The 14,455-nt window shown below is 46.7% G+C and overlaps 1 protein-coding gene across 1 annotated transcript; it reads right to left on the bottom strand.

Annotated features, from left to right (window-relative positions):
• Positions 1 to 3,803: 3,803 nt before the first annotated feature.
• LOC109470039 (proprotein convertase subtilisin/kexin type 9-like) lies at positions 3,804 to 14,086 on the bottom strand. Its single transcript, XM_019768814.1, has 12 exons — positions 13,668 to 14,086; positions 12,304 to 12,478; positions 10,740 to 10,869; positions 10,234 to 10,355; positions 9,656 to 9,869; positions 9,141 to 9,265; positions 8,591 to 8,786; positions 7,838 to 8,017; positions 6,722 to 6,867; positions 5,881 to 6,070; positions 5,039 to 5,250; positions 3,804 to 4,464 (listed from the first exon to the last, which is right to left on the bottom strand). Exons 1-12 carry the CDS (start codon positions 13,844 to 13,846, stop codon positions 4,300 to 4,302), a joined length of 2,034 nt encoding a protein of 677 aa, XP_019624373.1. The 5' UTR covers positions 13,847 to 14,086; the 3' UTR covers positions 3,804 to 4,299.
• Positions 14,087 to 14,455: the final 369 nt, after the last annotated feature.

Raw genomic sequence — 14,455 nt, 5'->3', positions numbered from 1 at the left:
TGGGGTGGGGGTTAGTTTGGTTAGGTTTTGCTTTAATTCACGATTATGATAATGATCATTAAGGCATACTCATTTTCACCTGAGCGAAGTGAGGAAAGTTGTGTAAAGTGCCTTTCCCGGCCCCAAGGTCGGTTACTTGACAGGCATTCGAACCAGGGACCTCTTGGTTCTGAGCCGAACGCTATGTCGTTACGCCACACAACCCCACAACCCCACAAGATGTGGGAGACTAAATCTAACCTAACTCCGATCGTTAGTCTAACCTTAGCCCTGAACAATGATCCCAATTCTAACTCTAACCCTGAACGAGGGCCTGCATGGGGGAGGGGTAGTGATTACGATTACTATTACGAATTATGTTGAATTTGGAGAGGCTGGGTATGGATTATGAAGGTGAAAAAGGCCTGATTACGCCTTACGAAAAAGGGCATGCAGGTCCTCCTGAACACCTGACCTCTCACGTATGTGGCAGCTCCGGGATTTGGCCGAACGCCGGAACTGTCAGCGCGGCGGAAGTGAGTCAACCCGTGGGCGGTCCACCTGTTAGCAAGTGGGCCCACACTTCTGACGTCATAAACGACTTAAGCAGGTTGTTTAGTGGCCTCTAATCTCCAAGCAGATCCCAAGGTGGCGTATGGACCCTCTCTCGCGAATGGATACTGCCTGGCCAATTTGATACTGTCTTTTGCAACCCTATGATCTGCTTGGAAATTAAGTCTTCTCCACCAGACTCCTTTGCAGGCTGAATAAATAGTAGAAATCGTCCTGAAATGGAATGTAACTGGCCTGTGGAGTTAGCCGGCAATAGAGGGCCCAGTTTGCCTGCGATGCCGTCTAACTCCCCTGGCCAGCTAGTTACATTCCTTTTCAGGACGATTTATACTATTTATTTAGCCTGCAAAGGAGTCTGATGGAGACTAGTTGTACATTTAGCCAGATTTCATTCTGTACGACACTAGCTGTCACTAGCCTCAGTCGTTCCACACAAAAATTATATATAGTGGCTTTAGAAAAGCTACTAGAAATGGGCTATGTGGTGGCGGCGGATGCTCGTTAACCTGTACTTGGAATTAGGACCAGTTCGTTAGTTCTGTGAACATGACATCAACTATGATGTCAAATGTCTCTGGTGTTGTGATCGAACAGACCGTCACAAGTGCATTTTTCTTGTAACTGCGGAAACTTGACAACTTGGAAAGGACTACTAGTACTTGTCTTCATGACCCTACACAAAACAAGATGACGCAGGTGCAATATTTGTTGCTAAGTTTGAGGACCGGAAACCGTTCTACTTTGGTACAACTTACATACTTGAGCAGGTTCCTTGGTACCTTTGGCCCTAAAACACAGACAGATTTCATTCTGTACGACACTAGCTGTCACAATCTCAGTCGTTCCACACACACACACAAAAATGAAAAAAAAACAAAAACATATATGGTGGCTTTAGAAAAACTACTAGAAATGGGCTATGCGGTAGCGGATGCTCGTTAACCTGTACTTGGAATTAGAACCAGTTCGTTAGTTCTGTGAACATGACATCAACTATGATGTCAAATGTCTCTGGTGTCGTGGTCGAACAGACCGTCACAAGTGCATTTTTCTTGTAACTGCGGGAACTTGACAACTTGGAAAGTACTACTTGTCTTCAAAACAAGATGACGCAGGTGCTATATTTGTGTTGAGTTACCGCTACGTTTGCGGAAGCCGTTCTATTTCGGTACGTCTATTCACCACCAAAGAACTCTGGACACAGTCGACAGCTTTAAAAGGACATTTGTGGGCAGGAGTCTTTCTAAGATGAAATACAGACATAGCGAACATGACGTTATGTTACAGAAAGAGCAAATGATATCATAGTACTTGTCCCCCCCCCCCCCCAAACCCGTGTTAAACACATTTGAGGTCCCATTCCTGTGTAACCTTTTATATATAGCCCGGGTAAAAAAAAGACGAACCCAACGTATGTTTAGGTGGATTCCTCTACCCCACCTTATGTAATTTGCCGCATGCATATATTCTGAACGTAGGATGACGTTATCCATGCATGTATTTATCTATGTTAGATCTTTAGTTGTAAAAGATCATACAAATGTCCCTGTGCTTTTTGTTGTGTCAATATGGAATCTTTTGTAAAAAGTATTTGAGGTGAAAGCTTGGTTCGGACCATGAAGATGCGAGAGGGCCTCTTTCCTATAGTGGATAAACATTTATATAGTGGCTAAACTAATATTATAAATGCCGTAAATATTGTTTCACAGGGTAGACGTATATATACAGGCAACTGTTATATAGGAAACGGTTTGTTTTGGAATGATGATCATTTGTATGTAGACTGAATAGAAAATAAAGCATCTCAAGAGAAACTGCTTGTATTTGAAAGCCTTATTCACGTATGAGGCTTGACTTGACACGTATGAATGATGGACATTTCTGATCTTCGCCACAGTACTGTTCAGTACTGCGTGCTCAAAGGAACGGTGCAGTCATTGGGTAAATCTGTACCACCTGTCCGATCAGTGTAACCTTAAAGCGTCGGTCACAACCCGCCGTACGTGCATCTGAGTGCTGTCTACGTTCAAAACGTAGGGCATCCGTGCGTGGTGAGTACCACCTCCGTACGGAATCCTACGGATTTGTGAGCACGCAGACACACCAAAGAGCATGTAAAACCTTTTCTACGTGCGGACTGCGGGATCACCACCCGTACGTGCGAGTACGTGTGACACACGTGCCCCGTACGTACCGTACGTAAGCAGCACGTGTAAGTACGGCCTCCTTACGGTAAAATTGCAATCGTACAGAGATCGTACGTTATAAGCACGTACAGCTCACCACTTGCGCAACGTACGATGCACGCAACCGCTCACAGCCAGGCGTGGCGTGCAGACCACATACTTACACATTGTGCAACCGTGCGAGTGATGTGCGTTGACGCCACCCCTTCCTCACGTTTTCAGAAAAACGTAGCAGACGTGGCCTCCCAATAAAACGTACGGACAAAAAGCACGCACGGCGGGTTGTGACCGACATACACTTTAGGGAATTGAGCCAACACCAGCGTGACTAAAGACAGCCCTAGGCTAGGCCTTCCATACCCTCTACCAGGCTTCGGGAGGCGGCAACTAGCGGACCAACTCCCCTGGCATGTTACCTCTCTCTTTTTGGCCTATTCCTGCTCTTTCTAGCCGTCTCTCGAAGTCTGGTAGGCTAGGCCTTCCACTGGTCAGGCCCCTAGAAGCTTGGTGGCCAACACCTCTAAAGCCCTGGTCACAACCCGCCGTACGTGCTTTTTCTCCGTACGTTTTTTGGGAGGCCACGTCTGCTACGTTTTTTTTTCTGAAAACGTGGGGAAGGAGTGACGTCTACGCAGCGATCTCTGTGCGATTGCAACTTTACCGGAATCGAAGGAGGCCGTACTCACACGTGCTTCTTATGTACGGTAAGTACGGGGCACGCGCGTCGCTCGTACTAGCTCGCACGGGTGGTGAATCCGTAGACCGCACGTAGAAAAAGTTTTACATGCACTTAAAGTTCTACGGCGTGTCTGCGTGCTCCCAAATCCGTAGGATTCCGTACGGAGGCGGTACTCACCACGCACGGATGCCCTACGTTTGCCCACGTTTTTGCACGTAGACAGCACGCAGAAGGACGTACGGCGGGTTGTGACCGTGGCTCAGGAGAATTGGGAACATCTTTATCCTGTTGAACCATATTTACTAACATGAACTATCATGATCGAGAAAAATCTGTTTATTTCAAAGGCACCTTAAGCTTATCCATAGTTCATCAAACCAAGGACATTATGGTCAAACTTTATTTATGATAAACAACAAACATTTTAAGATTGATACCAAATTGAATGATGTTGATCATAGTTAGTTTGCATAGATTTTGCATGTGCACATGTTATTTCACATATAAAGTCATATTAAAATGATATCAAGTTTTATAGGAAAACAAGTATGTACAAAAGTAACATGAAAACTAAAACCTACGAGCAAATACGAGTATAATCATTTGAAGCAGAAATACTGCATCTTTATTTTTGTCATTTACAAAAGTACCATAAAGTAGTCGTAACGATCTCTTACTTCAAACTCTGATCGGAGAGTTGCTAATTAATTTGTATTAATTACTAGTATTGTTCATTGGTAGTTATAGCAGCAACAATGTTGAGAACTCGACACAATAAAAAACGTCAAAACGATGACACTCGATCTCTAAACATCATTTTTTAGTAAAATGCTTAGTAAAGCCGACAACAAAATAGCCTCGTTGGCAGACTTTTGGGAGTCATCACTTTCTTCTGCAGCAGATGGCCACGGCGTGCACGCCCTCCCCCTGTTGGCCGTTGCGCGCAGTGCAGGTGTTGTCGATGGGCATGGCGCCGTCAGCGTGGCCGCTCCAGTCGTACGCGCTGCAGCCGGTCAGGACCCAGCCGGGGGAACAGGTCGCCGTCACCTGCGAGGTATCATCAATCAATCAATCAATCAATCAATCAATCAATCAATCAATCCATATCCATCCTTCCATCCATCCATACAACCTTCCACACTTCCCTCTTGACGGCCTGCCAGTCAGCCAATCATGATCAACCGCCCAACCACCATGAATCACAAATAAAGCTGTAAACAGACATGTGTGCGTTCTACCTGTGAGTCAGCTTTCGGCGTGCCGGGAGAGCTGTTGGACCAGACGGCCTGGCGGTCCATGTTGTGAACCAACCAACCAACCAACCAACCAACCAACCAACCAACCAACCAACCAACCAACCAACCAACCAACCAACCAACCAACCACCACCAATCACAAAGCTGTAGACAGACGTGTGTATCATTCTGTATCTGTATAGTCGGTATAACCGCCCTTCGGAGTAAAACACCAGCTTCTGTATCTATATAGCCGGTATACTAGTATAATCGCCCTACGGAGTAACACACCAGCTTCTGTATCTATATAGCCGGTATACTAGTATAATCGCCCTACGGAGTAACACACCAGCTTCTGTATGTTCTATAGAAGATGCCTTCCGTACCTCGGCTTTCGGCGTGCCGGGAGACCTGTTGGACCAGACGGCCCGACATTCCATGTTGTCTGCCCGGCAGCAGGTGGCGTGCGCCTCCACGCCGTTCCCGCCGTCGCCGTTCTGCGCGATGCAGGTCCGCAGCGGGAGCCGCACGAACCTGATCCGTGTAGAGGCGGGCCGCGCACCGTCGATCGACCTCGTATCCGTGGCGGCACTGCAGCCTGGTGAGATAGACACGAACGTTAGGAAGAAAAGTTACAGAACGTGAAAAAAAAACGAACCGCCTGATCGGACCGGGTAGACGTGGGCCGCGCACCGTCGATCGACCTCGGAGCCTGGTGAGATAGAAACGAACATTAGACTGGCCTACGATAGAAAAGTTACAGAACGTGAAAAAACAAACCGCCTGATCCGTCTAGAGGCGGGACGTGCACCGTCGATCAACCTCATGTCTGTGGCGGCCCTGCAGCCCGGAGGAGTCAGAATTGTGGCAAAACATGTACATCTAAAACACCTCAAAGAAGAGGAAACAGATTTTTAGGTTTCAGGTCTCAACATGGAAAAAACATTTCCCTGCCGTCTAGAGGCGGGCCGCGCGTATCTATGGCGGCACTATATTATATAACCTGGTGGAGGCAGAATAGTGGAAACACATGAACATTATTACAACTTACAGTCTAAATTTTCTTAATCTAAACTAAAGGCCTCTGTAGTGTAGCCCTAGTATTTTTTTAAATCTACTTTATGGCCAGAGGCCCTCTCTTAATTTGTGCTTTGGTCTCAGTAGAGCTTTGGCAAACAAGAATGATTTTATGGCATTCTCTTTGTCTCGGTGATGTACTATTACTTACTTGTAAGCAGGTCGCCATCGTTCCTCTCGCACTTGATGTTTGCCCTGGCGTCGTCCTGAGACGAGGATCTGTCGGACTTCTCGAAGTAGCACTCTGACCCCGGCCACACACAGCACCGCGCCATGGCCCACACGCCCGTACCGCCGATACCGTTCTGCGCGATACACACGTTGATATCACCTGGCAGGGCCTGCACATACGGGGAAAGGACGAGTTATGGCGAAGTTACATTCATCGTATGTTTTTTTTTAATGACGTACAATTGTACATGTTAAGCCTTGGTCACAACTCGCCGTACGTGCTTTTTGTCCGTACGTTTTTTAAGGCTACGTCTGATACGGTTTTTTTTCTGAAAACGTGGGGAAGGAGTGGCGTCGACGCACGTCACTCGTACGTCACTCGCACGTGCTTACAACGTACGATCTCTGTGCGATTGCAAGTTTACCGTAAGGAAGCCGTACTCACACGTGCTTCTTACGTACGGTACGTGCGGGGCACGCGCGTCGCTCGTACTCGCACACACGGGTGGTGAATCCGCAGACCGCATGCAGACAAATTTTTACATGCACTTAAAGTTCTACGGCGTGTCTGCGTGCTCCCAAATCCGTAGGATTCCGTACGAAGGCGGTACTCACCACGCACAATGCCCTACGTTTGCCCACGTTTTTGCACGTAGACAGCACGCAGAAGCACGCGTACGTACGACGGGTTGTGACCAAGGCTAAAAGCAGGCTGTACATGTACAAACTGTACTTTTTGGCAGCGACAGCGAGTTCCACTCTACGACTTGTTACGACTTGTTACGACTTGTTACGCCTTGTTACGACTTGTTACGACTCACCGAAGTGAACTCCCCCGCCCGGAGGCCGTCATCAGACACGGAGGAACATCCCATCATCCTCTCGTTCAGGTTGCACCGGACCGAGGCTGGCGCGCCGTCCGTGGGGTCAGACTTGAGGGACCAAACCGTCCGACAGGTCGGAGTTACTGTGGACAAAAAACAAACAAACAAACATTAGACACATCATGGGTTAGCAACCTTCTGTTAAACGTGATCGAGGACGACGTCGACTTCTGACCAACTTTGACCCATTGCTGAGGTCACACGATCACATGACAGACCAAACCGTCCGACAGATCGGGGTGACAGTGGACCAGAGAAAAAATGCTACCCAAGAAATAATACATGACGGGGGACGATATAGACTTCCAACTAACATTGACCCATTTCTAACATTGACTCGTCACTCAGGAACACGTGGTGTCATACTTGAGGGACCAAACCGTCCGACAGGTCGAAGTGACTGTGGACAAGGAAACACACACACACAAACTTTTCTGTATCTGTATCTGTATAGCCGGTATAACCGCCTTTCGGCGTAACACACCAGCTTTGCAGGCACGCGGTGCGGCGGCAGCTGGCTATATTACACCGATCGACTTGTTACTCCTAACCCTTGAACATCTAACTCTAGACATTGTTTAAAGCTATCTAGTGACAATGCCCCTACTGTACTTGGTGACAGTGAGTTCCAGTCTGCAATAGTTCTAGGAAAGAATGAATTCTTGAACACCTCAATCCTCGGTTGATAACTCTGGTACTTGAAGGCATGGCTATTTCTTGTTCTCTTCTGGGCTGGTATTAGGTACTTAGTAATTGGGACGCCCACCAGTTTATTAGTCATTTTGTACATCATGCATAGTCTAGACATTTTTCTTCTGTCTTCTAGTGAGGCCCACTGTAGGTTTCTTTTCATTTCCGTGACACTGGCATCTCTTTCATAGTTGTTCATACAGAATCTACAGACTTTTGTACCTCACATGTCCCGACAAACATGCCTTCAACTTGTGCAATCATACAACAATCGTACCATAAAAATTGACCGTTCGTAAGTACAAATCTTGAAGCTGACTCTAACCTTGACAAAACGATAGATAAACTATTGTGTTGCCTTACTTCCTGAGCTGAAGGCAGATGACTGTGGGATGTAGAGCAGCTTGTTGGGGGTCATAGGTTTCATCTCGTCAGGGATGTGGGTGAAGTCGATCTTGTTTGTGGCGGCGTCGAACAGCAGCCTCATCCGCAACTGCGCAGGTGTCAGGGTGTTGTCCTGTTGCAGCATGGTGGCTGCCACGCCTAGCAACGGTAAGAGGTAACGCAAGTTAGTCAAAGCCCTCCCGCAACCATTACCGTGGTCGCATATGGCGGCGCCCATCTCCGTTTCGTAGCCCTTCTGCAATCGCTACAGCAGGGGGCTAGTCCACTGGTAGTTGTGTGTGTTCCTTTCTTGTATTGTATCAAAGCTTGTCTTGTCTTTAAGGTTAAGGTAGCCAACATCAACTTGCTGCTACACTGTAGTATTTGGGCTGTAGATTTTGGACCATCGCACACCGGGGCATGCCCCTACTCTTTTTCGAAAGGTGTGGTGGGATCTTTAACGTGCTCGAGGTGTGGCTCTCCTCAAACACAGTCCTATACGAGGGACGTCCCTAACCGAAGCTAGGTACTCATTTACACCATAGTGAAGTGAGGAAATTCGTGTAAAGTGCCTTTCCTACAAGGACACAAGATCGGTGACATGGGTGGGGATCAAACCCTGGACCTCTAGGTCCCGAGCCGAACGCGCTACCGCTGCGCCACACGACCCCACAAGCTTGAACTTTACAACCAACTATAACTTTGGTATCCATTTTAACTGGCAGCCGTTACCTGCAACCAGAGGTGTAGACTGTGACGTTCCGCTGAGCTCGCGGCTGCAGGTGTCGCAGGCGACGTCGGCGCTCAGTACCTCCTGTGCGGGCGCCATGATGTCCACGCAGCGCCCGTAGTTGGTGCCCCGCAGGCGCCCGTTCACAGTCCGGCGGTACAGCCCGTCAGCCGCGTTCGTCCCGCCAACCGTGATGACCTACAGAATAAGTTAAGTCACAATTCAGGGTGCGCATGTTCCTTCAAGGAACTTCTTGTAGTTTTAGGCCTTCGTATGGAAAATCTTTGATTTCATACGGTTCCGCAATATTCCCAGTCTTCCATTACTCTATTAGATAACAATACGAAGGCCCAGAACTATAACATGTGGAACCACACCTCTCGTAGGTTTGGGTCTTCCTACGGTGAAATTTCTGATTACCCCCGGTTACTAGACACTGTGTTAGTATTACCCTTTTCTGAGCAACGAAAAATAAGAAGGCCAAAAAGTACATGCATGAGGAAGACACATATATTGTAGGTTTGGGCCTTCGTACGGAAAATTTCTGCTTACCTCCGGTTCCCCTGCCGGAGAGGCGCGGCAGGCGTCCCTGGCTCCGTTCCCGGCGGCTGCGAACACGGCACAGCCCGTATGGACCAGCTCTTTGGCAGCCATGTTCACGGTCGTCATACTGGCACCTGGAAATTTTACGATTTTTTATTCCTATATTTGTCACAATACAAAGCGAGGACAATAAATTATTTATGCCATTTAGAACATTACCACTTAAATTTGTAAAAAAACATAACAACAAAAGGTTAAGAAACAGTGACGCAGTAAGACTTGTCACGTGGCTTGAATTAGTGTCGACGTCACACTTGAGTGACTGGTCGAAAGCTCTACTAAGGTGAGAACAATCTCTTGGGTTGGAACAAAAGAATCCAACTTTTAACTTTTAAACATCTGTATACACTAATTAGGACAAGAGAAAAAGATTCTTACGAGTTACATCTGTAAAAAATGTTAAGAAACAAACTTAAAGCTCACATTTCTTTTTTGTACACTAGTTAGAGCAACAGAAAAGTCACCTGCAAGAGACATAACGGCGATGGCGCGCGTGTTGGGGTTCGTGTTGACCTGCATGCGGACATAGTTGAGACCGGCCAGGATGGTACTGCCGCGCCCCCTACCGCGTTCGTCCAGAACTCGCACGCTCTTCAGCTGCACGTTTCGCGCCACGCCGTACGTTTTTCCGCCAACGAGAGCGGCCACGTGGGTACCGTGCCCGTCTATATCCTGACCCTGTTTCCCGGGACAACGTAATGACAAATGATTAGCCACTATGATGCTATAGAAACATTCTGATATGACAAGACGGGGGACGTTACAGACTTTAAGGCACGTTTGATTCACAACTGGACACATTTTTCATAATAAACAAATACTAGTACGTGGGGGAGGGTACTGAAGCGATAGCCTGGGTACCACACTGGCTCCCACAGTTGCTACCTGGTTGGTAGGTATCGACCGTGGGAGCGGACGTAAACTAACAAGGATGGTACCCAGGCTACTTGAATGATGTCAAAAGGAGCAAAAGTGACTACCTGTGGCACATTGAAGTCTTTTCTTGTGCTTTTTATATGATGCTTGAATATGACATCCTTACCTGGTTAGTTCCAGCCGGATCGAAGGCGTCGAATCCTGCGAAGGAAGCACGCCCCTCAAACTCTTCATGGCTGTACCGGATTCCGGAATCAAGCACGTACACATCGACGCCACTACCGTCACCTGAAAGTGTATCACTAACGGTCAGACATCTGAGCAAGGGGAAATGTAGACGTATAGGAATGCTCACAGAATTCACAATGGCCTCGCCTCTGTGGCGTTGCCAAAATGATTCAAGTCATATCGAGAAAGAGAACAAGAGGTAGCGTCTGTGTGTGTGTGTGTGTGTGTGTGTGTGTGTGGAGGGGGAGGGGGAAGGCCAGACAAACAGACACACACACACACACACACACACAGACACACACACACACACACACACACACACACACACACACACACACACACACACACACACACACAGACACTCATACAGACAGACACACACATACACACAGACACACAGACAGACACACAGACAGACACACAGACAGACAGTGAAGGCCCTACCTGTTGCACTGAACTGCCCGTTGACGGGTAGGTCCTGCTGGTCTATCCGGTCCAGGTGCCAGGGCACGGCCTGCTGCTTCTCAAAAATCTGATCCTCCTCGATGAAGTCCACACCCGGGATGGCTTGCATCTGTGGGTAAGGAAGTTAGGCCACACCGATTTAATTTTATGGATGACATCCTCTGAAGACCCCCAAACTAGTGCGCGCGGGCGAATAAAAAAAAAATTCCGGCCAAAAATAAAAATGCTACTAAACCACAGGAATACAAAGCTGGTATCGTGAATTCGCGACAGTACGTAGCGACGTATACGACAAGCCGGCACATGCTACCTTTTTTTTGCGGCATTCATGAATCGGTACTGTACTTAATATGTACTGAGTTCTTGAGTCGTGGAGCTTCGAATTCGATAGCCTGGGTGCCCGGCTCCCTATTGTCGCTACCTACCATGGACTACCCAGGCCTAGCGCCAGGCCAGAGCCTCGGTGGAGGTGATCTGATTTTTTTAGGGCGACAGGCGAAAATCAATGCGCGCGCGGATGTCATCCATAAAATTAAGTCGGTGTGGCCTTACTTTGTTTATTCATGACACCAAAAAGCAAACCTTTGATTTGACTATATGGATGACATCCTCTGGGAAGCACAAAACTGATGCGAGCGTGCAAATACATTTATGTTGGCATTTAGGATTTAGCGCTCAGGCTAGCCGTTTAAGTCTAGCAAAACTCCAAGGAAAAATACAAATAAATCTGAGATTTTGGACTTGCAGAAGTATTTGGGATTTCATGAATTCATTGAAATAACCCACGAGATTGTATAAAGTACTTTAATCGGGGACAGGACAGAAACTATGCAGGGTCCGCTTCCTGAATCCCCCCCCCCCCAAGTGTCCATAGGCGACAATTCTCCGTGAAGTTTTATATTTTGAAGATTGAGAACAGTAATAGTGTTTGTAAATAGTGTGTGTAAGCAGTGTATGTTCACTTAACAACTGGTAAAAACGTATCGTAAAAATACGTATCGCTAAATCCCTGGTCTAATAATCTAGCCTGCCTAAAAAGCGCGCTCCTGGTGGCCACCTGCCCAGACGTTTGCCGCCCCCCTTGGGGAAACAGTTGCAGACTGACTAGTGTAAACACAGGCTACATAAAAACAACAACACGACAATCTAAATAGATTAACAAAGTCATCTATCATAACAATATCTTTCATTTACTACATATTATTCATTAGGCAAGGTATCACAGTACATGTAGGTGCAAACTACAATCCCAAAAGATACTCGCCACCATTATGCACAACAGCCACCTAATATCTGCTTAGAGAACCTCGGCTACCAGACAACTGCCTAAACCTACGGCCTATTCCACGGGATTGTAAAAGTAGGGATGTTTCTAAAATATGCATTTACTTCAATATCAAAACTGCTACGGTGAAAATAAAGAGACGTGCATCATCACGGACATAATGGTACACCACATGCCCAATTAAACAACCTACTCAAGTAAGGAAAATAAAAGAAGAAGCACTGCTTGTAGAATAGTGGTAGTTCTATAGCTACTCACCAGTCGGAGGGCCGAAGGTGACAGCCGGGCGACGAACGCCATCATCACCTGATCCAAGATGACGTCAACCGCGCTCTCAAAGGCGGGGCCGGCCCTTCCTGCGGTAGCCTGGAAACCCCTCACCACAGCCTCGATATCTTCCCGCGTCGACATGTCCTTCAGAACAACGATGTACCTGTGGGGTTGGGATTTTGAAAAAAAATCAATCAAACTTCATTGCAACAATTGTAGCAGAAACAATATACTATGGAAAGTTTTTATGGCAAATTGCATACTAGTATATAAAATAGAAATCACAAAGATAGGACATTAAACAGGGGCATAATTTGCATTTAATTATGTACAACTCTTTCTCAGCTACCTACACACCAAAAATGATGAAAACACGTTGTTCCTATCTGGACTTATTGGCTTTTAAAGATTTCGCCAGAAAGTCACCTGCAGTTCCAGAACAAGCTGATAGGGGGACAAAACCCACACCACTTATTCCTGACAGGAAAAGCTATCTGTTGGCAAAAAGTCAAGGCCATAGCATGTTCAGGACAAAAGATACAAAAACCGGAAATTCTGCTGCAGTACCAGGAGGCCCATATTTGACCTTGACCTTTGTCTTCCTAAGACTTACCAGCATACCAACACACACACACACACACACACATACACACACAGACAGACAGACACACACACACAGACACGCCAAAATTAATACCTCCGTTTCTCATGGAGGTAATTACGCATAAGCCTGCAATATTTCAAAATAGATACAATATGTCTTCATTATGACTTGTCGCAGTTTAACCAACAGTATATTGATTACCAATATGCAAAAATGTCTTCAAGCAAAATAGTTCCTATTTAAATGACAATGATGTTTATTTGCACATTCATGCCTAGTTTTACATGAGTCATATAAACACTAAAATTCTACAGACTGAAGTGGTACACTACACCTATTGCATTCTATTTAAAACACATAGATATAACATGCCCGTAGCCAGGATTTTGAATGGGGGGGGGTTCTTCCCACTGCTTGAGGGATCATCGAGCGCCCTAGGCGCGAGGTTCCCAGGGGGTCCGGGGAGCATGCTTCCCCGGGAAATTTTGAAAAATGAACCTTCGGAAATGGCATTTCCTGCGTTTTTTTTTAGAGTTTTTCAATGACAAAGTGAGCCGTTTTGCTACGATTCCGGCCTTGCTGGTGACACGAATCTTCCATCTTTTAAAGAAAAATCTTGGACCTTAGTGGACCAAAAAGTGGACCTTTGAGCCTTGTGGGGGGTTCTCCCCCCCCCCCGGCTACGGCATGTTTAACGTTACGCTACATCTACAACCTTCAAAGGTGATATAAGAAAGTGCGAACTCACGATCCAGGGACCCGCATGTTGTCTTCTTTAGCCTGCACCACTGGCCGCAGACGGTCCCGTGCGGGATCAAACCCGTCCACGGTAACGTGCCCGGGGAGACCCGGGACGCGACCCCGTACCTGCCCGCTGGCTCCTCCCCAACAGCACAGCAACAACAACGCCGTCACTGCAGTCCACATCCTCAACGTTACGGTACAGCAACAACTTAATAAAACAAACACGTAAAGTACGAACTAAATCTACCGCGTTTCGTTGACGTTTTATATCCCGGCTTGTCCACTGGAGACGTAAAGTACGAATAGTAAAAAAATGATGAATTCTAGCGTTTCACGGTGAGTGTTTTAGATCGGGGCTTGTTCCCTGTAGTAAAGTTTGAGGCGGAGTGAAAAGTTGAGGAAGTTGGACGGCTTTTATACCGGCTTCTTGGACACGGGAGGGATCCGCGTACCCGACCGGATGTTGCTGCAGTTCTGTGTAATGGACAGCTGGATTCTCCTATAGGACGGCGTCAGGGCTATTCTGGTGGTGGATTTGTGGTAATTCCCCACGTCTTCACTACTGAGAACTAGTCTCCACCATACTAACTAATTTCTGTACAATTTATTTCATAAGCGAGACCATATCATCAATACAAGAACATATTGTAACTCATATACTGTATAGATAGTAGTTTGTAGTAAGAAATGTAATAAGATAGTTTAGTTTTGTAGTATTGTTGTATTTCTGCCACACATTGTACCATATACGATTGTTGAGCAATTAAGTTCATTCATTCATTATACAACTTG

Source organism: Branchiostoma belcheri, unplaced genomic scaffold (genome assembly GCF_001625305.1).
Source record: "Branchiostoma belcheri isolate BF01 breed outbred unplaced genomic scaffold, Haploidv18h27 scaffold217, whole genome shotgun sequence".
In the NCBI taxonomy this organism is placed as follows: domain Eukaryota; kingdom Metazoa; phylum Chordata; class Leptocardii; order Amphioxiformes; family Branchiostomatidae; genus Branchiostoma; species Branchiostoma belcheri.
Note: the sequence above shows the minus strand (reverse complement) of the source record. Positions and strands in the feature narration are given on the sequence as shown.